This window comes from Euprymna scolopes, chromosome 13, assembly GCF_053919585.1.
Source record: "Euprymna scolopes isolate OS-2025 chromosome 13, ASM5391958v1, whole genome shotgun sequence".
NCBI lineage: Eukaryota > Metazoa > Mollusca > Cephalopoda > Sepiida > Sepiolidae > Euprymna > Euprymna scolopes.
Genome location: NC_136494.1, coordinates 102,518,865 through 102,546,364, shown reverse-complemented (window position 1 = coordinate 102,546,364; position 27,500 = coordinate 102,518,865). Strand labels below are relative to the sequence as shown.

General features: G+C 32.5%; 2 protein-coding genes across 3 annotated transcripts in view; both read left to right on the top strand.

The window, feature by feature from the left end:
• The window catches only part of LOC145292117 (adhesion G protein-coupled receptor L1-like), a 108,655-nt gene that overhangs the window by 12,458 nt on the left and 68,697 nt on the right, over positions 1-27,500 (top strand). For both annotated transcript variants that reach the window (XM_080138222.1, XM_080138221.1), the window contains exons 2-10: positions 7,072-7,183; positions 8,518-8,535; positions 10,384-10,530; positions 12,507-12,661; positions 14,064-14,199; positions 17,657-17,760; positions 21,399-21,450; positions 24,431-24,471; positions 26,259-26,472. In XM_080138222.1, the coding sequence (XP_079994348.1) occupies positions 7,099-7,183; positions 8,518-8,535; positions 10,384-10,530; positions 12,507-12,661; positions 14,064-14,199; positions 17,657-17,760; positions 21,399-21,450; positions 24,431-24,471; positions 26,259-26,472 (952 nt within the window). In that variant the 5' untranslated portion in view covers positions 7,072-7,098. The remainder of the gene's footprint in view (positions 1-7,071; positions 7,184-8,517; positions 8,536-10,383; positions 10,531-12,506; positions 12,662-14,063; positions 14,200-17,656; positions 17,761-21,398; positions 21,451-24,430; positions 24,472-26,258; positions 26,473-27,500) is intronic.
• On the top strand, positions 1,129-1,569 carry LOC145292304 (uncharacterized). Its single transcript, XM_080138632.1, has one exon. The coding sequence runs from the start codon at positions 1,129-1,131 to the stop codon at positions 1,567-1,569; it is 441 nt and encodes a 146-aa protein (XP_079994758.1).

Sequence of the window (27,500 nt, the reverse complement as noted above, 5' to 3'; positions counted from 1 at the left end):
TTTTTTTTACTGGAAAAAAAAGATATGATACATAACTACAGGTGTAACTAGTTTCAGGATGGTTCATGAAAAAGAAAAAAAGAAATTAACAAAAAAATGAAACAATTTCTGATTTATCAAAACAAAACAAAAAATGGTCATAAACATTACGATTACTTAATGTTAAAATTTGAAATTAATGTTTTTCATATTTTTTTTAGAAATTATCTTGTTAGTGCTCCATGGAAAACCTTTGCACTTCTCAGGGGTTCCATGGTGTCTTGAAGTGTGGGAAACCCTGGGTTAGTGAACTGGGAAGTTGTATATACTAGCTCCCAATTCACTAGATCCGCTGAAAGCTTTAGTCATAGTTTAGTTTGAAAAGCTGCAAAATGTTTATTTTGACTGCCCCCACCCCTCACACCCGATACTCGCTATTGACCACAAATCTTCTGTGAGGATATTCAACGATCGTAACTTAGATGAAATTAAAATCCCAGAATATTAGACATCAGAGAGTAGATCCTGGTGTACAAATTCAAGGCCATATCAATGCCAGGCGACGCCAATGGTGAAGCATCTCCTACATCTTGTATCCCTGCACTTATCACCCAATTCACTGTGAGTGAGACTGAGTGACGCTGCTGAGATAGAATCCTGGTACAACCAGGAACATTGCAAGCTAAGATAGAATCCCGGTACAACCAGGAACATTGCAAGCTGAGATAGAATCCTGGTACAGCTAGGAACATTGCAAGCTGAGATAGAATCCTGGTACAACCAGGAAACATCTCCCATTAAAATGGCATGCATACAGCAAGAGGCTAAGGTAGATCACCAATGCTTAAGTCTCGTGGATACGATAGAAATTGGGCCCCCTAACCATAGAGATCATCTAGACCCAAATATTAAAGAGTTCTGGAATATGCAGAACGACCTGTACATGGTTCAGTTTCTGGTATTCAAGGAAGACTGCATAATAATCCCCAAATGACTATGTTTTGAACTTATAAACCCATCAAACCCATCAAAGCATAAGGAACCTGCACTTGCAACTTCCAGTCAACAGTCACAGATATTTTCAACATGGCTGGACGGAAATATATAATATAGGCTGACAGATACTCAGGTTGGATAGAGATAGCCCCAATGCACCAAGATGCCAGAGTTTCCATGGTCTGCAATATTTTATGCAGGTACTTTGTGAATTATGGTGGGCCGGAGGAAATTGCTTGTGATGGTGGACCCCCCTACAACTCGAACGAATGGAAAACATTTCTAAAACCGTGCAGCATATTCTTGTGTGTATCATCAGCCTATTACCCACAAAATAATGGCAGAACTGAAGCAACTGTCAAGCACATTAAGCGGATACTCACAACAAACATTAGTCCCAATGCTTCACTGGATACAGACGAAGCAGCAAAAGCACTTCTATTACATCATGACACACCGCCACCCGACATATGTGCGTCACCGGCAGAACTTCTGTTCACTCGTCCTTTGAACGACCACCTACCAAACTTTACAAAATTCTGCAGCAAATGGTTGGAACTTGCTGATATATGCGAGAAGGCTATCAACCAGTAGTTCATCAAACACACTGAGAACAGGCAACAACTTGACCCATTAAGAGTTGTGGAACACCTATCTATTCAAAATTAATATGGACACAAACCACTGTAGTGAGACAACGCCGGCACAGTACTGCATATTAATTGATGGCAACAGGAGAACCCCACCATGAAACTATGTTATCTTTGCATAATAAACATGGATACCCACAATCTGACCCACGAGGACACCTTACCAGACGCCATACCAAACAACAAGTTGAGTAATCATACCCCACAATTACCTCTTCTACACAAACCAATACACTTACAAAACCAATACTCTCAAAGAAAATAGCGTCAATACCACCTCCCAGACTCAGAAGGCCAATAAAGAACGAACCCCCGCAAACGACAGAGATAATACAAAACTAAACTAGAAACTACGTTTACACCTGCCACTGCCCTTTAGAGTTAAGGGCTTCCACCTCAGATTACAAATTTTTTTTTTCTTTCAAAAAAAGAAAATCTCCAAAGCTAGCATGAAAATCACTAAGTTGGCAACACTCCAAAGCCCTTGAGCCCCTGGAGGGGCAGAGGCCATCTACAACTTTGTAGATGCTTTTGTAGTGATTGAGTTCTTTTTACGGAGTGAGAGTGCTGGCTCCATGCATACAGCGCCTAGCCTTCCCAAATGATCACCCATCTGGTACTAGCCAGACTCAACATTGCTTAACTTCGGTGATCTTGTGTGTGTCAACATGATTGTGCCGTACTTAGGTTGGCAACACTGGTTTTGTCTTATTGTCCACTGGTACTTATGAGAATCAGAGAGCTTTCGCCAACTCTACTGCATTTAGGCGGTAAACTGGAATGCGTTATTGTTTTATGATTATAACAGAATTAGGTAATATATTTTGTTATTTTTCTTTTAGAAATGATTAGGTGGGTTATCCAGTATTGCTCGGGGTAAAAGTGTAACATGTTTAGATTTACCCCCCCCCTCTCTCTCTCTCTCTCTCTCTCTCTCTCTCTCTCTTCTCTTGCTTTGTCTTTCTTCCTCATCCCTAATTTTTCCTCTCAACCTCCATCCGCCCAAGTCATTCCTCTCGTTGGACGTTCACGCACAAACAACTCGTTTTGATAGATTCCTTGAGGAATGAGTCGGCATAAGGGAAGTAATGCCTTGAGTAAAAATATAAGAATTACTTCCCTTTAGTTGGTACATGATCTGGTTGAAACAACCAACCTCTAATGACAAAATTTACGCAAGTTTATAGTCAAAGAATGAATAGTTTTCTTTTTTCTAAATTTTAGATATTACTCATCCCAAACTACACTTATCAAGAAAATACTAAGTTTGCGCGTGTTTGTTTTGTCGTTTTTTTTTGTGTTTTTTTTTTCATTTTAGCCACACACACATACATACACACAAGCAACTGCACAAACGACTAAGAGTTCTGGTAATAGTGTTGTGTACGGGGAGTTCATATTGGGTCGGGTACATATTGGAGACATGTATAACGGGGACTCATATTACACACATGACGACGACTGTGACGATTCTTGGGGACTTCATATAATACGGAGCTGAGTCATTTATACAACAGTTCTTGTTAAAACAGATAGCGGGGAAGGCATATGATACTTGGAGGGAATCATACAAAGTTCATTAATGATGATGATAAGCAAAACGCAATTCAAACAGTTACAAAATATAAATGGAAATTTCTTTATTCATCTGTCAGCCGATTGATGATGTCAGGAATTCAAACTTGTATAGCTATATAGTCTCTCTTCCACCCTTCACCTCTAAGGGCATCAGCTCTCAGTCTCTAACTGACTATCATTGTGACTGTGATCGTCTGATTATCTTCCTAACTTCGAACCTCATCTCAATATATCGAGAATCTTCTTTGTTTATGACGTCAGAAGTGTGCTATTAACCAACGTGACTAACTTTTCATAAATTTTACATGTCTGTCCAAACACACTTTTGTCAAACAAAGAATTCCCAATTTTAATTGTTCAATATCTAACCTATTTTTAATCATTATCTATAGACTCGCATTGTACATCTTTTCCAGTTATTTCTAAAAGAATTAACAATCGACTGCATTCCTAGGATTTCAATCATCCATTATCTTTTAACACTTGCATACAGAGTTCGATTCTAGCTTTTTCCTAATATCATTTTCACTTATCTAGTCTACCTTCTTACTTACATGAGAAGAGGTCAGCCCTTCTTATGTAACAATAGCACGGTACAAAATTGCTAAATTTTTTAAAAGTAAATTTTAGACGCTGAAAATACACACAATGTAAAAATAGTTTCAGATCCCCAGTTTACATTTTCTTTCTTCGTGTACATTAATTGATAATTATAATTACTTTTATCTTATGAATTTATATTTATTTAGAATCAAGCATTGTTTTAGTTTTCGTTAACTCCTTAAGATTAAAAGATTTTACTTTAAGACGATTATATACATTACAACGAAGTTATATTAATTACAACAATGCATAGATCTGTAAAAAAAAAAAAAGGATTTAGTCTAGTCGAATTTAAATGCAATTTTATTTTTAAAACAAAACTGAATGATAAATAAATTTACGTAGAAAGAAAAAAAAGAAAACGTAGACCGTGGAGAAAACGTAGACCGTGGATTTGAGGCTATTTTTCAATTGTGTTGGTTTTCAGTATACAAATTCTCTTTTCAAAAGACCAACAATCTGGTACCGTGTTATTACCAGAGCACTCGTAGCTATTTATAATTTACAACACAACTTCCGACGTAACAAGCAACTCTATATTTAGGAATTCGGAAACGAAACTGATTTATTTCCTTCTTTTCCCCTCTTTTTCTCTTTCCAAAATAAAAAGACGGAAACAAATACAAAGATTCCTGAGATGTCTCTGTCACACAGACACACAGACACACACACACAGACACACACACACACACACACAGAGGAAAAAGACTAACCAACATGCGGCGAGCGACAAATATTGAATATTTATCTTCCCGAAATCGAGCAAATTAAATAGACTGGCGAGCTTCGTTGTTTACTGTGAGATATTACGATTTGTATGTGATATAAAAAGTTTTAAAAAGTTGTTAAGCGAGCGACTGCTTCTCTGAAAGAAGCCTTTTGTAGACATACAGAAAAAGCGAACACACATACATACATACATACATTTTCGCTTTTATATTTATAGATTATTATATTTGGATTATTTATTATGGTCATTTTAACTTAATATTTCAGCCTCTCCCACCATATCCTTTTTTATATATAAGTTACAATTTATTTTCAACTAATAATTATCAGTTCTAAATACTACAATCAGGCCCATAGTTAGCTTCAAATATGTATATATTGACTAGGGATGGGACGATTCCATTATTTTTTCCGATTCTGATACAATTACCGATTCCGATTCCGGTTCTTTATAATTATCTAAATATTTAACTATAAAGTTGTTATTTTTCACGATTACCATAAAAATACATGTTGTTTAGATAATTATAAAGAACCGGAATCGGAATCGGTAATTGTATCGGAATCGGGAATTTTATACGGAATCGGTAATTGTATCGGATTGTGCAGATATTTTCTCAAGTGTAAAGATACACTTGTGATAGATGATCTATCGATTTTAGTTTTACTAATCGTTTAAAATCAATAGATATTAACTATTTTAGTATTACTATGGGCATTAGAAGATTTTTCTTTAATGAAAATCAAATAAAAAAGCCAATTAAAAGAATCGTTTTTGGCATCGAAAAATATGCACACATTTTTCCGATTTCGATACCGATTCCGATGCTTCAAATAGTTCCGATTTTTTCGATTTCCAATTCCGATTCTGAGTAATCGTCCCAATATTGACTAATCTAATTTGTTGAATCTAACTATATCGAATTTCTACTTATATTTATTTTTAAATACGTTACTCATTTACCATGCATTGCTTATTCCAATTTATTTAATAGATTCATACCATTACAATCAAAGATTTAATGCTCATCCGGCTATTAATTATATTTAGGTTATTTATTTGATTCATTTTTACTTAATAGTTCAACACCGCACCCACCATTCCTTATGTTTATTTAATAATTTAATTATTTTATTTTTTTTAATTAAATATAAGTTTAAAATATTATATTACACCATAATTATCAGGTTTAAATTAAATTTTAAATGATGATAAATATGCTACTCAATTACTTATACATTACATATTCTAATTTGCTAAATAGATATATCCCGTTACAACTTAAGTTTTAATGGCTATTATTCTATTATTACATTCGGTTTAGTTATTAAGGTTATACAGACTTTATATTTCAAACCCCCTCCCCAATATTATTTGTTAATTTTTATTTTATTTTATTTATTTATTTATTTGTTTTATTTATATATCTATTTGTTTTTATTAATATTTTTGTTAGAGTGTATCCCATTAATTTACTCTGTAAAGCCTAATCAGGTTTTAGTAGAAACAGATCTATGCAAACAATTTTGAATTGCCTCCTGTGGTTTGTAAGCTTTTTTTTTTTTTAGGTGTTATCATTTGATATGATTCTAGAGCGCAAAGGTTGCAATGGCCAGACTTATTTGGTGAGCATTTATTAGCACTTCCTAGCATAGACCATTTCAATTTGTTGAATTTATTTAAGATGAGAAACCTATGAGTCTGAGCCGAAATTTGTGCAAAAAACAAAGACGCAGTAATAGGCTTCGTTCTTTGTTGTACTTCAAGAGTATTGTTCACTCAATCGAAAATTATATCTCAGCGAAGTGATACACAGACAAGACATAAATTGTTGCACTTTTGGCTTCGTATTTCGCTTTGTTGTTATTAATGATGCAGAATTAAAACAACATATCATCCAATAAAATGCTACAATGTCTCTTGTTAGTAACCAAGATTGTTAGTAACCAAGAAATAAATAAAAGCTGAAAGCATTGCTATTTTTCCTACTCACAAATTTCCCGACAATTTGCTAGAAAATTATTGAGGGGGGGGAGACTGGGGGGGGAGGTCTGAGAGTCATATGTCCACCTGCGAAACCCTGTCTCTCCACCACTAGTTTTAGACTATTTTTGGCACTTTAGCCTGATTGAAAAATTTTGTTAGGGATGACATTGTGTCGCCTCTCCTGTGCTGGCACCCGGAGCGGTCCACTCCACTCCCACACTTATCTACGCCGCTGATTACAGGGCAACCAATCGAATCTAATATTAAAATTAGACGTTTTATTGTTGGATTCGATTGATTGCCATAAATGGAATTAATACACATTAATTCTCTTCTTTACACTGGGTAACATGTGATGTTAAATGTTCATCTTTTCAATTTTGTGTTTAGCATTTTTGTTCAGATTAAAATAAATAAATTTTACCAAAGAATACCTAGAAGAAATTGACAAGGATTTTTCGTATTACACATTATTTTCTTCTTCATATTATACTTAAATGTCTCTTCGCGTTGAAACTAATATACTATACATTCTTTTTTTTTTTTCAGGTAGAACCTCCACAAATTCCATAAGAAATGCCCGGGAAACTTCTGACCATTTGTCACTCCTTGATTTTGATTTTGATTTTGTTTGTTATCGCCCGTTCAAGTCCAATCACCGGTAAGTGTCCATTTTTGTCTTAATTCTTTTTTTTTTCTTCTTTTTTTTCTTTTTTTCTCTTTGATTTCCTTCCTTTTTTATTTTTGCTTTTTTTTTTTTGCTTTTCGTTCGTTCTTTTAGCTTTATTTTCCTTCATTTTTTTCTCTTTTCCTTCATTCATTTTTATTATTCATATCGCTTTATTTTCTTTAATTTTTTTTCTTTTGATTAATTCATTTTTCTTTCTCTTTCGTTCTTTTTCTTTCGTTATTTTTCCTTCATTCTTTGCTTTTCTTTCTTTCATTACTTTTTTCGTCTTCGTTCATTTTTCTGTAACTTTTTCTTTTCATTTATTTCTTATTTCTTTCATTTTTTTATTCTTTTTCATTCATTTTATTTTCTCTTTCAATTTTTTTCTTTCAAATGTTTTTACTTTTTTCTTTTCCCTCATTATTTTTGTTTTCTTTCATGCGTTATTTGTTTTTCTCACTACGCTTGGAATGGATCATTTGGCAGTCTTCCCGTCGACATCTTCCGGCTGATTACGTAGCCTACCGGAAAATACTAATGTGAAGTTGCCAGATATTGGGTCGTAAACTGGATAAATACCAGAAATTCTTATGTAGGGCCCATTCGAAACTAGTCAGACAAACTCTATCCATATACCAAGCCATTCTATTGGCCGACAGGAGAATTACTCAGTCCGTCAATTTACATCAATAGTAAATAGTTCTGCTACAATGTTTACAGGCTCAACTCAAGGGTGACAAGTTTTGATTTTGGCTCCTTTACCAACGAATAAAAGTATTTTTCAATCGTAAACCTGTTATATAACTGAAGTACAAAGTTAATTTATACTATTATATAAAGGGTAGTTGTCTGTATGTATGCATGTGTGTGTGTTTGTATGTCTAGTTGGAATTTAAAACTACTGAACAAAACCCTACTAAGTTAGTATTTTCTTGATGAGCATTGTCCTGGATGAATAATATTTAAAATTTAGAAACAAATGATTCATTCTTTGATTCTAAACTAGGATTATAAAAAAAAGGGTTTGTGCGTGTATGGGTATGTGTGCATAGAGAGGCATGGGCTGGGAGGGCGTGAAAGACGAGTGAGGAAGAAGGATGTGTAAATATAGGGAATGGGAAAAGAGAGAAAGATAGAGAGACGGATAAAGAGAGGTAAAGAGATAGAAGTTTTTTGTAGAAATTGGCAATGCCAGATATCCTTGCTAGTTAATGATAAAAGAAGTATTTTTAATATTAATGAATGTTATTTTTCCATTGGAAAATGTTGACTGATAAAACAAATATTGTTCATTTGCATAAAATTTTTCATTTTTTTTCTTCCAGATCAAGAACAGTGTTCCAGTAAGTACTCAAAATATTTCAATCTTTTCCTGATATTTGATTGCAGAAATTGAATTTTACAAGCAGAGCGTTGCTTCACACACACACACACACACACACACACACACACACACACACACACACACACACACACACACAAAACATATACACACACACACAAAAACAACAACAACAACACACACACACAAACAACACACACACACACAACACACACACACACAAAACAACATATACACACACACACAAACAACACACACACACACACACACACACATATATATATATATATATATATATATATATATATATATATATATATATATATATATATGCTTCATAACATTTTTAAGAGGGGAAAAGAATTTTATTACTGTAAGTATGAATTGAAGATATATTTTCCAGTAAATGATTAAAAAAAAATAAGCCAGCCGACAGGTTTCGTCCTCACTCTACAGAGCTGAATCTAGGGATTTAAAAGGTAAAAAAATGTATTTATTTAAAATAAAAAAGAGCATTATGTTATATGTTCGTATATTTCTTGTGGTATCTTAGTCTTACCAGACTCCAAGACAAGGATTTTTCTAGTTTGGTGGAGTATATAGCTTCGTTCTGTTCCTTACGGTAACATCACTTGGAGAAGATGCACTATTCTTCGTAAAACCAGTGCCAGCCATATCGAGGAGATCTTATTTGAACAGCGAATACTATGTTATTTTGAATATTAGGTCAGGATTTACTAGTATGGAAAAGTATCCTTATTCCAGGTTGTGCTGACAAACTCCTGTAGAGAGAGACCTTAGACAGTCTCTCTGTTTACAGAGAAAGGGTTATTTCAAACGAACATAGATCGTCGCCAATACTGTTGAATATCGAATGAGCATGATTAAAGATGGTAAATGAGTCTATGTTGGAATTCATTGCACGTGTCGGGTTTCTACTCAAATGATTTGCGCATGTTTTTTTTTCTGAAGGTCGACCCCAAGTCAGCATGCTGTAAATAATATCAACGTCGATCTCCGTCTGCGTGGACGTTAAACGTGCGCACGCTCGACAATTAATTCCTCCACATGGAAATGGACTTGTTACCCTAATGGACTTTCTTTTTTTTTTTTTGACCTTTTTCTATCTCTCTGCTAAAGTAAGCGAGAGACTTTCATATTGTTTAATTCTTCTTAAAAAGAACTTTACTTCATTACATAACAAAAACATTTAATTACCTCAGTCGCAGGAAGAGACTTTCAATTAAGAAGAAACTTTCTTATCTTCTCTTTTCATTCATTTACAATTTAAAAAAATAAATAAATTTTGTATTTAATTTATCCATTCGTCTCAGTCATCTTTGCTTGATTGTTTCAACTCCATTTTACACTCGATTTTTATATAATTATTTCGAATTTGTGGGACTAAACACCGATACCAATTAGTCCCACAACAATGTTGGAATTCATTGCGCGCGTCGGGTTTCTAATCAAATGATTTGCGCATGAGAGGTTGTTAGATAACAAAAAAAAAAAAAAAAAAAAAAAAACCACTGGATATACGCAAAAAGATGAAGGGGGGAGGGGTTAAAATAAAGAAATAAAGACTAAAAGAAAAAAGAAAATAAGGCTTAAAATACGATTTATCTGATGTTTGTTTAAATTTTAAAAGTTGTACTTACCGATGTTTAAAGATACAATATTCTACACGCTGGTAAGATAAACGCAAGAGGTTACTGATGATTCTAAACACCCAGATGATTGAACTATTTTTAAAAATTTTAAATATTTTAGAAAATATTTTGGCTACAGTTCTGTTCTTTAATTATTATTCTTTCTAACTTTTTTTTTTTTTTTAATCTAATTCTAGAATATTTCGACCCGTTCTCATGCAGTATCAGAAAAGCAAAAAATTGTTACATCAAAGCGGCCAACGAAAAGGACGACTGTGAAAAAAAAGTATGGAAAGAGACACCCGGCATCACTTTCACTTATGACATGATCTTCAAAAAAAAAAGTATTGTTTTTTGTTTTTTTTTATCCTTTTCATTTTTTCGTTTTTGTTCTTTTTACTGGACATATTAACAATCCAAATATTTATGATACCCCGGACTGACCCAACAATCATTAAAATCCCACTAAATACGAGTCAGACTGACGAAGTTTTCCAGGGTGTTGGGGAGCATTTCTCCTTAAGGCAACGTTTAAACAGCTTTGTAAGCTAGTTCCGGCTGAAGCTTTTTGAGCACTGTAGAACTTTTTCAGCATATCAGGTATATGTTTGGTTTTTAAGATATGTCAGGCTTATGTTGTTTTTATAGCATGTCAGGTTTATATTGGGTTTTTACAGCATGTCATATATAAGTTGGATCATTTTATTCTGAAACCATACACGTGCCTTATATACGATTGATTTGTAGGTGTACATTTTATAATCACATAGTCTGTAAGTAATAGTTTCTATTTAATTCATAGACATGGTCCTGAGAGGTATTACCACTTTTTAGCCAGAGTGGACCCGGAAGTAGTTGTAACGAAGATGTGATTTCACTCTCCTTAAATCACCTAAATTGGGGCCTAACCACTGGATACTGTTTTATATAATATCCAGGACAGTTGGGTGGGGGTTGGGGGATTGAGTAGTAGTTAGAGTTTAGAAAATGGTAGGTCAAAAATAGTAGCAATGGCTGAGAAGGACGGATTTCAAAGTGGTAAGTTGGGTTATGGGGGCGAATACCTTGTCTAAAATGTACCTGAGGCAATTTTGTCTAATGCTTCAGAGATATGCTATTCGACTAAATAGATGAGACACCGAATCAGAAAGCACTTTGTAACCAAGGGGATATTCCACGCTCGCTCAAAGCTTCGAAATTTGGGCCTCATAACCGAATGCACCTGAAGTTCATACCACATCGTGGCAAATGATGAAAACCTTGTAAATCCACCGAAAATAGATCAGATCTTAGTTTAATTAATTATTATTATATTATATGAATTATCCTTTCTGTCCTTTTGATTTTTATTGAGAATTGCCATTTTTCAAGGTAAAAAGTCATTGGAGTACAATGAGATGGATGAATTGTCAGTTGAATGATGAAGAATATTATGAGTGGATTGATGAACACTCTACTATTTTATATTTTTGTCATGACATGTAAAACTGTTGTTAAATCGACGATGATGATGATGATGAAGATGATGATGGTGGTAATAGTGGTAATGATGATGATGATGATGATGATGATGATGATGATGATGATGATGATGATGTTGGTGTTGTTGTTGTTGTTGGTGGTGGTGGTGGTAATAGTGGTAATGATGATGATGATGATGATGATGGTGGTAGTGGTGGTGATGATGATGTAGGTGGTGGTGGTGGTAATAGTGTAATGATAATGATGATGATGATGATGATGGTGGTGGTGGTAGTGGTGGTGATGATGATGTAGCTGGTGGTGGTGTTGGTGGTGGTAATAGTGGTAATGATGATGATGATGATGATGATGATTATGATGGTGGTAGTGGTGGTGATGATGATGTAGGTGGTGGTGGTGGTGGTGTTGGTGGTGGTGGTAATAGTGGTAATGATGATGATGATGATGGTGGTGGTGGTGGTGGTGGTGATGATGATGATGTAGTTGGTGGTGGTGTTGGTGGCGGTGGTAATAGTGGTAATGATGATGATGATGATGATGATGATGATGATGATGGTGGTGGTAATGGTGGTGATGATGATGTAGCTGGTGGTGGTGTTGGTGGTAATAGTGGTAATGATGATGATGATGATGATGATGTTGGTGGTGGTGATAGTGGTGGTGGTGGTGGTGGTGGTGGTGGTGGTGGTGATAGTGGTGGTGATAGTGGTGGTGATGATGATGACGATGATGATGTAGACGGTGGTGTTAGTGTTGTTGGTGGTGGTAATAGTGATGATGATGATGATGATGATGATGATGATGATGATGATGATGTTTTTGTTGCTTCATCTTTCAGATTTATCCTGCAGTGGCTGCTGTTGCCATCCAATAGATTCTAATGGAGGAAAATACTACCAAAATGTTTGTGGGAATTGTGTCCAACTTTGGTCGAAACCACAGAAAACTGGGACGAGATTTAAATTCACTGGAAATAAAAGCGTTATGAATGAGGTTTGTATTAAGCCAGTCTTCTTGTTTAGAAGCACATCAACTAAGGATCTACTTGCAAGACCGTGTACAAGACTTTTTTGTTGCTTTTTATTTTCTTCTTTCTACATCATTACTATTTGAATTGTTTTATTTTAAAATTTGATATTGTCAAGGTTTTCAATAATATATTTGCTAATAAACTCTCTCTGGCCAGATCTTTATGCCTATTGCATTCTTATCACTTGCTCCCATGTTTTCCTTGGCCTTTTCCTATGAACTAAATCTGCTAACTGCTTAACTGTTCTACATCTACTAACCCAAGAACTCATTCATTCTTTCAATGTGGCCATAACATCGGAGTCTCCTCTTCTGCAAACATCTCCTATATATTGTGCAGATTTAATCTTCCTCTGAGGTCACTACATCTAAGCCCGTGTTTTAAAACTCATAGTACACACCCATCATATTCTTATGTCATTTCTCCCCATGCAACGCATGTCCTCAACTCTCACAGACCAGATTTCATTTCAATACATCAAACTGCATATACATACTTGATAAACTCTTCTCTTTGATCGACAGTGGTAACGAACTGCAGGTTAGTAATGGCAGAAGTTCCCTGAACTTACTCCATCCATTTCTGACTCTTGCAATCAGACACCTGCTTCACCTTTTCTTTCAATGTTATCACCAAGGTAACAAAATTTCTCTACAACCCAAATAGCTTCACCCATCCGCATGTACTTCCTCCACATCTGAGTTCTCATTCTCTCTCCACTTACACTTTTTACACACAAACTGGTCATCCTTTCTCAGTCTACCAGTAATTCTACTGCACTCCTTGTATACCCAATACTTACAAGAACCACAAAAAATTAAACTACGCTCAACTTCCTTTCCTTTTAGGGGGGAGTTTTCCAACACTAAAGTCATCATTATGGTCTTTGTCACACTCGCTCTCAAATCATTATTTTCTATAGCTAAAGTCAGTTTTTTACTTTAGAAACTACTCTGTTGTCAAAAAAAGAAGAAGTTGAAAGGTGATACTCAAAAGTGAGCAGGCAACGCTTGAGGTTGAAAAAAAAAACGAAAAAAAGAAATGCTCTTTAAGTGACCTGCCCAACAAGTCTGGCAACAAAAATGATCTAATCTTGGCTGGGGTAGAGACATAATGGTCTCCTTGATAACAAAAATTAGACTAAAACCAAAAAGAGAATGATCAAACCTGAATATATCGGTTTGTAATCATCTCTTACCATCCTCCTACTCCTATTCCTAACCATAAATATCAGTTGCTCATCTTCACTCATGTTGGCCACAATATACCCTGACGCTGAGCTCACAAGTATCACTCTCAACTTCATTTTTTATTCACAGCATTAAATAGATATTTTTCTTTTCTTTTCTTTCTTTATTTTTTCAGGCTTTAAAAAATACAAACTTTTCAAAGATCCATGAGAATGGGGAATTTCCAGCGACAGTTATAATTTGTCCGGAGAGAAGGAACATAATATGTCGTTTAGAATCAACTAATTTAAATACCACGTGGACAATTGTTGGTAAGTAAAGCATGAAAATATGCATACTTGTGTGAGCAGAAAGCAATAACACACACATATACACATGTGTGCGGGTCCATTTTTGTACTTTCATTGCTTATAGGCATGTAGTGCCGCTCCTGGCTACAGGTGGTGTATTTTGGCGATAGTAACATCTTTGAAAATTGCCAAGAACAGGGCTAACAATTAATATAAACTCAGTTAAATTGGCGAATAAAAAAAATGGATAAAAACATGAATGTTATGAATGGGTCACCAATTAGCAAGTGCTAACTTAACAACTGGATTTGAGGGAATGGAACGAGAAAACATGAATTAACAAACAAAATATATTTATATACCAACAAAAAGAAAGACCAAAGTTTGTCAAGAAGTTTTAAAGTTCTTGAATAAGAAATGGGCAAGAGCGTTCGAAAATTTGTTTGAAAGTTTTGTTGTATGTATGTGTGTGTGCGTGTAAGTTTACATTCTAGGTGGCTATGTTCACTGAAGATATAGCAGCAAGCTTAAAGGGATTTTAGGATGAACATTCTTGAGGATTACAATATGGTCGTATTCAAGTCTAATGTTATAAAATTCTTGTTAAGCCACCATTTTAAGTAAATGAATTGCGCCCACATCCAAACATCATCTGCAATCCACAATATGTTAGTCTCCCCATCCACCTGACAAACCATCAGTTCTTGTCCTCGAGTAGCCTTTGGACCTTAATGAATGATGACTTAGTAGTAAAAACATATCCTTTGTATAAATATATATATATTTTTTTATTATTATTTTATCTCCAGTCATCTATAAGTGTTCAATAAAACAGAAAGCTACATATCGATTTTTCCCAAATGAGATGTATGCTGTGATCTATATTCTTATATTTGGTCTTTTGTTGTTAAATTCAATCTATGTCCCCCGATATTTAGAACGTTTTCTGTCTATAAATTAATTAACACAAAGCAATAGTGTTTTGATCATTTCGTGATAGAAAATGATTGACAGTAATTAATAAAAACAGAAGGGATTAGTCAGAGTCTTCACCAGTTAGTCTGACAGGCCCGCAAAGTGTGACAGTCTGGCCGTGTGCCACACATAAATCAAGTGTTCTGTTCTTAAGGAGCCTCTGTCTAATGTGGGATGATGAAATCTCACATAAATGCGTCCATGATGTATTCATTCTTCGACAGTGTTGCCATCATGGCTTGGAAAACTCTTTCAAGGACTGCAAATATTGGTCCACGTGATCGTCAATCTGTTGCTGACATATTGCCAATAAATGTCGATGAAAAACAATATTTTTAGTTTGAACAAAAACCCTTTCAAGAATTTTAATAGCTGCTTGGTAATTGTTCACGTCCAAAATGTGTTTATATAAAGATGGAGAAATGAGATTAATCAATTAATTGAGTTTTAACTCGTTCGAGGGTCGAGAATCGCTAACCACTTCTAAAAAAATTCCGAACGATTTTTTTCCAGTGATGCCATATCGGGCCTGAAGTATTTTTTCATTTAAACCTGATAAACAAGTTTCAATATTTTACCATTCTCCTCTCACTGCACAATTATTTTGATCCTGATGAAACTATCGATAGATGTTGCATCCCTATTATGTTACCTACCATCTTCTCTCCTCTTCTGATGAGAAGCATTAGGCTTCAAAATACCATGGTATAAAGAGTTTTATATAGCCCACATTCCTAATTAATGTATCATCCATATTGAATAAACGAATAAATCTATATATATATTAGTATATATCTTTATATTGTTATTTTCGTCATTTTATTGATACTCTATATAAGCTCCAAAGCAATCTGTTGAGCTTTGCATTACCCCGATAAGTCTCCTTTCAAAGAATCGATTTTATTTTTATTCTTTTAACCCCCATATATATATATATATATATATATATATATATATATATATATATATATATATATATATATATATCAATCAACAAGGGTCATATCACTCAATGAGGAATCCCTCCCTGGACTTTAGCCATCTAACTCTGTCCAAACTATTTGCTGTCATATGAGACTCATGTGCTTTATCAGGTCCTCTCTCCATCTCATTCTTAGTCTTCCCTTTGACCTCTGATGTTCATGAGGTGTCAATTCCGTTGTCCTGATGGACCATCTGTTGTTCTGTTGGCTGGCTACATGTTCTGCCCATCTCTGTTTGGATGTTTTGATAGCAGTATTGATGTCAATAACTTTGTTGGCGTATCCAGATGTTTGTATTTCTGCTTTGTAGAGTAATGCCTAACATTATCCTCTCCATCTTTCTTTGTGCTACTGGTGAGTTGTCAGAGATCATGTTTCACTACTGTAGATCATCACAGGTAATACATATTCATTGAAGATCTTCCCTTTGATTGACACATTTGCTTTTCGGCTTCTCCTGATATTCTCCACTCCCCCCCCCCAAAAAAAGCTGCCCATCCTAATGCTACCCTTCTCTTTAAACCAAGGAGGAGATCTCCATCTTTCTATCATATATATTACTATCTATCTATCTATCTATCTATCTATCTATCTATCTATCTATCTATCTCTCTCTCTCTCTCTCTCTCTCTCTATATATATATATATATATATATATATATATATATATATATATATATATATATATATATACTAGCAAAAGTACCCGTCGTTGACTGGGTTCAAAAACAACCTACAGAAAATGGACTGATTTATGAAAGTATGATAGGTTATGAAAAGGAAGGGTTGTAAAGAGATAGCTTCGAATTTGTGGGTATCAAAACCAAAGCAAAATATGATGAAAGTAAAAATAAAATAGATAAACCCCATAATTTATTATACCATACCTGTTCACACTGAAACACTTATCACAATATTCTGTGGATCTATATTAAAAAATCTTGTTAAACTTGGTGACATATTTACATTCTATGGAGGTCAGGCGCGAACGAACACCCCATAATTTTATTGTACCATATTTCTTCAAACTGAAACATAATTATCAAAGTATATTTACACAGATAGATATGAAAAGTCTTTATTAAAGTTTGTGCCTATTTCCATCCTATGGAGGCCAGGCGCGAATGCAGACCCCACAATTTTATTATACCATCCCTATTTAAGTTAAAACATATTTATCAAAGTATTATTATGTACATCTATATCAAAAACACTTGTAAAAAAATTTTTTTAATTTTTTAATTTTTTATTTCCATACTTTGTGGACCAGGCGCGTACGCAGACCCTACAATTTTAATGTATCATCATTATGCCAGATCAAACATACCCATTCCTGTGTCTCGATACATCTTCTATCATTATATGTGATCAGTTTTCTATAATAGTCAACCATATAGGAGCCTATTCGTGACCAGACACACGCACAGACGTTCAACTTTATATTATAGATATGTGTGTGTGTGTGTGTGTGTGTGCGTCTTTTCTAATCATTTATTTTCTTTTTGTTTCTTTACTTTTAGCGTCCGATCAAAACTGGGCTGCTTATTTCGAAGAATCAATCATCAATGGTTTCATGACGGTGAAAAATATAAGCTTTCCAAAGCAAATTTATTTGGCAATTCAGGTAGGGTTTTTTTTTTTTATATAAAAATTGTTCCAGACAAGACATGAAGCTATTTTATGTAAGTTACTAACAGAAAAAAAAGATGATGAATGCAATCAGAGGATAAGGTATTAATTAGTCAAAAGTAAGAGAGTTCCACAAGCCTGTAGTTCCAAGAAAGAAGTTCTACTGGAAAAAGGAAGCTATATTACAATGAGGTGTCAGAGTAACTAATTGATGGAGACCAATAGACCAATGAGTCTAGGCTGTTAGCGCAAAAGAAGCAGATCTGCAGATTAGATTAGAGAAAAGGTCGCTTGGTCCTCTTACACAGGATTGCTGAAATTATGTTATACAACCAACATTCATTTATTTACAGTAAATGTTACATAATTAATGAGAAACAGTTCAATGCCGTAAGAGATATAAAGTAACACTTGCATAAGTGTGACATGAGAGTCTCTTTACATGAGTGCAGCATGCGAGTCTTTGTAGCAAATACAGAAGAATCGTTGTCATATGTCTGCATCGCCGTGTGTCCAGGAAAGAAGAGATAGTGAAAGGTAAAGTGGAAACGGATTTAAGCTGCTAACGCCACCTTGTGACAAAGAATGATACTGCCGGAATTAAGGGGGAATAATTATGTTTACCTTATTGTCATAGGTTTGTGTCTGTGTATTCGTTGTGTGCGGAAATGTGATTGCCACAGATCATACAAATCTGAAGAACACCTGTCATAATAGTATTTATAGAAAAGACTGAGACTAACAACAGCGGATGTGTGAAAGATAGGATGCAGAGCAGAAGAAAAGGTAAAATTACAAATACGTTTCTACACCTTTTCCATAACCCTCCAAATATGACAAAAGTAATCCATACATGGTCTGATAGTTGATGTGTACAGAATAGCCTCAGGTGTAAGAAAGTGTTTAGAGCAATATAGAGAACCGACTTTATGAGAATCAGAAAGAGCAATGTATGAACTCGAGGAAAGATTTAATGAAAAAGTAAGACCAAGAAGTTTCAAAGTCGATTTCTTATTAAGAGAAGAGCAAATCTATAAGAATCCCAGGAAGAAAAGGGACACACCTACGATTGAAAGGCACAAACTGAGTCTCAACAGGATTCAACGAAACAATCTCATGATGTTCAATAAAATCACGGCTAAATGTTTATTTAAAAACATGAAGGAAAATAGATGTAAAAAAAAAACATGAAGAAAAAAAGGTGTAGGAAGGAACTAACTATGGACTATTTTCAGAGGACGTTGAGGGGGGTCAAGATCGAGTTTAAAAGATACTATCTATGAGGGTCTTACATTATATTTTTCTTCACTAAAATTCCTGCCACACCTGGAAATCCAACTTCAAATCTCTTCTATGTCACGTGATTCAATTGTTAAATGAATGAATAATCCATTGATGATACTTCTATGCTTAAAGGGAGATAACTGTTTTGCATACTAAAATTATCTTCATTGTTTGCCCTTAGCGAGAAAGATTTAAGTCAGATGTATCTGCCCTTGACAAATCACATGATCAGAACAGAGAGGAGTTCATCCTCGTTCCCAACGCCAACAGAGTTTAAGTCATTCTTAAAATTGCTTTTTCCCTGTTGACTGAGGTATGTTGTTGATCCTGTGCAGTTCTATTCTAGAAGGTCCACTCTTCCAGGCTTTACCTTCTCCCTTTGAGAAAAGATTAGTTTATTGCTAATCGCCTGAGGGGGGGGGGAAATGCCTATGGGGTTGCCCAGGCATTGTTTGCAGGCCAGATTGCTCTTCGATTCCACTTTCCGACCCTTGTGTCACATTTTCCCATCGTGGAAGGGAGACAAATATTGAGAAGGAAAACTAAAATGGAGGATGCTATCATACTACTGTATTGAATTGTACTGAAGCAACACTCACCCTAGGTGGGTTGAATTGGCTTCCTCCAAAGAAGGAAGTTTCATGGGAGTATGAAATTCACAAACAGTCTCCAATTGTATGTATATCCCCGTTAGAGGAGATGATAATGTTAGGCTTTTGCAGCTCTTGCAAGAAGGTGTCGACGCCCTCCTATATACAGCGCCTGGTATTCCCAAATGGTCGCTCATGTGGTATTGGCCAGGCTCAATGTTGCTTAACTTTGGTGATCCAATGAGAACCTGTGTGACAGCGTGATTATGCCAGAGGATGCCACTGATTATGGCTTGGTTAAAGACAATTAATCTCTCATCGTCATGGTAATTCTTTCAGAAAGAAAGGCAAACATGAAAGTTTAGGAGAAGATTCTGTAAGAGTAAAAATTCTCAGTAAGCACGTTTTGTGAAATTTTTGTAATTTCAATTGCTTGGAAAGATGTGACACAATGGTGAAAGGTGTGAAAAATAAGCTAGTACAGAAGTGTGCGTTCTATCCCAACCATTATCAATGGACCAGAGGTCATCTTGTCAGCATCAGACAAGGCCAAACTATTTGCAAAGAACTTTGCAACTAATTCTACCCTATGCGACGAAGGCCATCAACTCCCCATATTTCCTCCTATAACATCATAAGGTGATGCATTTTGACTCCTTAAAATTGCCTGAGCAGCACCGTATCATTCCCTTGAACCTTCAACAGTCAACAAAAAACTAACTCTTTCGCAGAGTGAGAAGGTGAACTCAATGCAAGCCATTAGTCTGAGGCTCGAGATCTAATCACACTAAAGTTACCCATATTCAATACATGTCGGCACATGAACTCTTGTAGCTGTTGGCAAACAGTGTATTCTATCTGTACCTCATTAGCCGCAGTGTTAAAATTGTTAAATGAATCATTTTATTATGTATCTGAATTTTTTAGATGAGGATTGGTTATTTGTATTATTTGGGTTCTTTGGACTACTGTTCTCATCTTGATTGTCATTTTCACGTTTCAGTTGATATAATCTCCAACCTTCTTTCAGATGCATCTTGTTGAACTCGGGAATGTTTCTGTCAAACTTGAGAATCTAAACTAAAAAGACCCATGACAAAAGTGGTATTTAGAAAAAAATCAATTGTAAAAGTGATATTTTTTCAAGGTTACAGGTTCAATATTCAGTGTGGGAGACTGAAAAATACTCTTGCAAATTATTTAGGACTTCTATCCAGTCATGACTGATGGAATGAGAGCATACTATTCCTGTGAAATAAATAAAGGGTTTTGTTCGAAATTCCATCCAGATTCCCGAGTTTGACAGAAACATTCCTAAGTTCGAAAGAAACACTTTAAGAAGGTTGGAGGTTACATCAACCGAAACGTTGTGAAAATGACAGTCAAGATGAGAACAGTAGTCCGAAGAATACAAATAATACAAATAAGTTTATCTTCTTGATCTCCATGGAATCGTTTTCATCCATTTGTTTCTCCATATTTATTTCTCACCACCAAACCACACTCCACGACACTAAATAATCAACCATCTTTTCTTATATGGGGTCACAGATGACCAAATAGGACGTCACCGTTTAATCATACGAAATAACCTGAAGCACCAAGCAAATCATATCTGTACGTTATTAAAGCACATTACTGCTAACAATAATTTCTAAATGTTAACTTAAGGAGTGGAAAAATATATGTATTCATGAATTTATACTACTTGTAAATGTTTCGTTGACTAACACCAAATTTTTCCTGGCTTTTATTTTAGCGAAAACTTTTGAATGGGACACATATTCACTTTTTAAATGTGATAAACAATGGTAAGTAAACACATTTTTAAATAAATAATTTTTAACAAGCAATTTTAAAATTATAGTAAGTAGACACATTTAAAATAAATAATTTTTAACAAGCAATTTTAAAATTATAATAAGGAGATACATTTAAAATAAATAATTTTTAACAAGCAATTTTAAAATTATAGTAAGTAGATACATTTTTAAATAAATAATTTTTAACAAGCAATTTTAAAATTATAGTAAGTAAACACATTTTTAAATAAATAATTTTTAATAAGCAATTTTAAAATTATAGTAAGTAAACACATTTAAAATAAATAATTTTTAACAAGCAATTTTAAAATTATAGTAAGTAGACACATTTAAAATAAATAATTTTTAACAAGCAATTTTAAAATTATAGTAAATAATTTTTTTAAATAAATAATTTTTAACAAGCAATTTTAAAATTATAGTAAGTAGACACATTTAAAATAAATAATTTTTAACAAGCAATTTTAAAATTATAGTAAATAATTTTTTTAAATAAATAATTTTTAACAAGCAATTTTAAAATTATGGTAAGCAGACACATTTAAAATAAATAATTTTTAACAAGCAATTTTAAAATTATAGTAAGTAGACACATTTAAAATAAATAATTTTAAACAATAATAACCAAAATATTTTTAAATAATAAGTAAGCATATTTTTTAAATAAATAATTTTAAACAATAGTAACCAATCAATTTTTTAATAATAATAAGTAAACACATTTTAATAAATATTTTTCAATTTACAGAAACCAGGCAATTTTTAAATAATAAGTAAACACTCTTTTAATAATAATTTTAACAATAGTTAAGAAGCATTTTTCAAATAATAATAAGTAAATACATTTTATTAAAATTTAAACAATATAAACTCAGCAATTTTCAAATAATAAGTAAACGCACTTTAAAAAAATGTGTAGACAATATTAACCCAGCAATTTTTAATAATAATAAGTAAATACATTTTTAATAAATATTTTTATACAATAGTAACTAAGCAGTTTTAAAATAATATGTAAACACTTATTAAATAAATAATTTGTAATAGTAACCAAGAAAATTTTAAATAATAATAGATAAAACATTTTAAATAATAATCATAGGCATATTTTAAAATAAATAAATTTTAACACTAGTAACTGAGCAATTTAAAATAATAATAATAATAAGTGAACACATCTTTAATTAAATCATTTTTAAAAATAGTACACAAGCAATTACAAATAGTAATAAGTAAACCTATTTTTAGATAAACATTTTTGCGCAATATTAATCAAGTGATTTTTAACTAATAATAAGTAAAAAAATTTTAACTAAATAATTTTTAACAATAGTAACCAAGCAAATTTTAATAATAATAAGTAAACACATTTTTTATTAAATAATTTTTAACAATAGTAACCAAACATTTTTTTAAATAATAATAAGTAAAAACATTTTTAAAAAATATTTTTTTAACAAAAGTAACCAGAGAAATTTTAAAATAAATGCTTTCTTATAAATAATTTTTAACAATAGTAAATATACAACTTTTAAATAATAATAATAATAATAATTGCATATATTTTTAATTAAATAATTTTTAACAATAGTAAACAAGCAATTTTTAAATAATAATAATAATAATAATAATAATAATAATAATAATAATAATAATAATAATAATAATAATAATAAACACGTTTTTTAAATAAATATTTTTAACAATAGTAATAAAGAAATCTTTAAATAATAATAAGTAAACACTTTTTTATTAAATAATTTTTACAATAGGAACCAAGTAATTTTTAAATAATAATAAGTAAGCATATTTTAAAATAAATATTTTTTACCATATTAACCATACAAAATATTGAAAATAGTAATGAAGCAATTTTAAAATGATAATAAATAAACACGTTTTTTTAATGAATGTTTTTTACAATAGTAATGAAGCAATTTTAAAATAATAATAAATTAACACCTTTTTTTAATTAAATAAGTTTTAACAATAGTAACCAATCAATGTTTTAATACGAATGAATAAGCATATGTTTTAAATGAATAATGTTTAACAATAGTGACCGAGCAATGTTTTAAAATATTAAGTAAACACACTTTGAATAAATATTTTCTTAGAATATATATCCAGCAATTTTAAATAATAATAAGAAGACGCATTTTACTAAATAATTTTCAACAATAGAAACAATGCTATTTAAAAATAATAATAAATTAACACATTTTTAAATAAATAATTTTTTACAATGGTTACAAAGCAATTTTTAAGAATAATAATTAAAAACATTTTAAGTAGATCATTTTTAAAATAGTAACCAAGCAATTTTTAAATAATAATAAGTAAAAACATTTTCAAATAAATAATTTTTGACAATAGTAACTAAGTAATTTGAAACTAAAAGTAAATATGTTTCAAGTAAATAATTTTAACAATATTAACCAAACAATTTTTAAACAACAATAATAATAATAATAATAATAATAATAATAATAATAATAATAATAAGAAGAAGAAGAAGAAGAAGAAGAAGAAGAAGAAGTAAACACTTTTCTTTTATAAATAATTTTTTATAATATAACCAAGCAATTTTTGATAATAAACAAATTTTTAAATAAATAATTTTTAACAATAGTAATCAAGCAATTTTTTAAATAATAATAAATAACCCTTTATTTAATAAATAATTTTTAACAATAGTATTTAAGCACATTTAAATTAATAAGTAAATAATTTTTTAAATAAATAATTTTTAACAATAGTAACCAAACAATTTTTAATAATAATAATAAGCAAACAATTTTTTCAATAAATAATTTTTAACAATAGTAATTAAGAAATTTTCAGATAATAATAACAAAACACATTTTTAATTAAGTAAATAAATACACTCCAGATAGATACAACTATGATATAATAATTAATATAAAAAGATAGTCAAAACTATTCCGATGTTTTTTTTTACTTTCAGCACCCAAGAATAAATGTTTACGTTGTCACGAACATAAAAAAGTAAGTGTTATTTTTGTTCTTTTTCTTAAATTATTAGAAAAAAAAATTGTAATTTCTTTTCAAGATTAAAATCTGCATTTCATTCTATTATTTTTGTAGCTATCAGCAGTCATGGCCAATGATTTCTCCCTGGTAGCTACCGGTGGTTTCTCTTTAAATCTGAATGACAGTATGTCTCCTCTATGTTCCAGCAATTTCCATTCTCTTTAATTGAGGTTTGGATGGTATGATCTCTCTTTAGCCTCCCCATCCTCTCAGATCCTCCTCAGCAACTTTTTAGGATGCAGGTGTTATTAGAGTGTTTTCTTACATTTTCGCAAGTTTTAACTTAAATTACTTTAGATCTCTTGTGCTCATTTTAACATGGAGCACTTCCCTTTCAGATCCTGTTTCATGTTTTCTTTTCTATTATGATATACGGCATAATCATATTGACACACCTACTCTTACTGAAATGGAACACTTACATCCAATCTGTTGCCAAGGTTGCTGGAAAAGTGGTTGCATCATTCTATCACTCCAGAGTATATCCCGCTCCAGACACAATCCTTTGCCTGTATAAGAACCAAATATGCCCTAAAATGGAGTAATGTTGCTACATCTAGGCAGGAGCAGCTCAGAGTACCCTATCCTGATTTGACAGAGTTCAGAACCTGCTTCAAAACCTAGTGATGCCCTTTTGTCTTTCCTGCAACCTCTTCCCACAGAAGAGACATTGCAAGCCTGTCTGTTGTCTATCGTTATTTTCATGGTAAATGCTCGTCTGAGCTTCAATCATGCCAAACATTCACACAAAAAAAAAAACACTCGTCTAGCTAAAATCACTACCACCAATTTTCCCTACTTTCTGTTTGTACTTAAATCTGAACGCAGATTCCATAAACAAAGCTTCTTTCCCAGAACTGCACACCTGTGGAACTGGGCTACGCTGAAATGCTTTTTAGCTGACTACAACATGGTCATCTTCAAGTCCAATATAAACAAGTTTTTGATGTCTCACTCCCTTAAATAATCAAATTCTACCCAACTTCCACATTCATCGATCACTAAGCTGTTATACCAGTGACCACCTTACATTCATTAACCTTTATCCTCAAGTGGCCTTAGGGGCCTTGATAAGCCGTGACTCCCTGGTAGAAAAAAAAAATAGAAAAGTTAAACAATGTTGAGTCTAATCAATATCAGATGAATGACCATTTGGGAATACCAGGCACTCTATGAGTATACAATTCTGGCAATCCCTATACACATTCTGTTGCTTTAAAAAATAAGAAACTAAAAAAAAAACATAATAAAGTCACAGCACTACCTCTGGAGCTTGGAATTTGTCAACATTTCACCTATACCTATTGGCATGGGGTTACTCAACTGAAAAATGATTTGAAATGATTATTCCTAAATCTTAGATACCTGCCTCCCCCCTGCCCCCCCCCAAAAAAAACAACAACAAAAAAACATATTATGATTAGAGAGATATTATTTTTTTATATGACCTTTAACTTGAAACTAAATAATATGCCCATGGATGCTGAACGTTTAATGGATTAAAGTGTTCATTTGAAAAGACATTCTAGGTCTTGGAGTTTGTAAGTTCAATTTTTTGGACTTAGCTTGGACTTTTACAAGATATCTACATCTTTGGAAAGTGGAAGGAGAACTTTTGTGGCCTTTAAGGGCCGAGAAGAAATAAGACAATAGGGAGGTAATTAATGAGATTATGCCTTTCAGAAAGTACACTTCATGGCAGAAACATATGGAAATATATATTTGTTTAATTTCTCTCCTAGTTAATTTCAACGGCACCGTCTTCACGGACACAAACAATGGTTGGTAGCAGCATTCCAACGATTCATTCAAACAGTTTTAGAAACACTAAAATATCCAGGATTCCTGAAGAAGAAATCATTACAGCTGCACCATTAATCATTTCAAGTACTGATACTTCAAATCCATCCTCAAACTCACTTTATAGAGTTGAAGACAAAACCTTGATGCCTACAGGTCAGTAAATTTCTGTCTGATATCCATTTTTTTTTTAATATTTTTAATTAAAACATTCTTGAAGAGAATTCTTCAGTCGACTAATCTTAATATTTCTGTTGAAATTATCACATTTTTCTAAATGCATCCATGCATAGTTATAAGAGGCTCTGTCGGTTGGTCAAGCTTAAGTTTAAAAAGAGAATTTATTTTTTTCTATTAGATATTTGAAATAGCATTTATTTCGATCTGTTAGACTTAAGTTTGAGATAGCACTTATTTTAATCTGTTTAAAAGAGCATTTATTTTGATGTGATAGGCTAAGGTTTAAAAGAGCAAATTGAAAGAGCATTTATTTTGATCTGTCAAGCTTAAGTTAAAAAAAAACATTTATTTTGATCTGTTAAGCTTAAGTTTAAAATAGCATTTATTTTAATTTGTCAAGCTTAAGTTTAAAAGAGCATTTATTTTTATTTGCCAAGCTTAAGTTTAAAAGAGCATTTGCTTTGAACTGTTCTTAAGATTGAAAGAGCATTTATTTTTACGTTATTGACTAAAGTCTGAAAGAAAAGTTTGATCTGTAAGGCTTAAGTTTAAACGAGCATTCGTTCGTATCTGTTAGTTTTAAATTTGAAAGAGCATTTATTTTGATCTGTCATGCTTAAGTTTAAAAGAGCATTTATTTTAATCTGTTAGGCTTAAGTTTGAAAGAACATTTATTTTGATCTATTCGACAGATGTTTGAAAGCGTATTTATTTGGATATTCCAAGTTTATTTTTTAAATAACATTCACTCAAATGTGTCAAACATAGGTTTGAAAGTGTATTTGTTCTGATTTGTTAGGTTTAAGTTTGAAATATTATTTACCTTGATTTATCGAGCTTAAGTTTGAAATAAGATTTTCAGATGTGTTCACAATTCTCTTTTAAATACAGCATAAACAATTCTATTTTTATAAATTCTTCAACCAGCAATTTACATTACTATATGAATGCATATATCTGAAAAAAATTCAAATAATCACGGTGAGTCTACTCTTCACATAACT

Bases quoted from the DNA above. Each gene is read 5' to 3' on its own strand.
- LOC145292304 (XM_080138632.1), top strand. From the start codon at position 1,129: ATGCACCAAGATGCCAGAGTTTCCATGGTCTGCAATATTTTATGCAGG.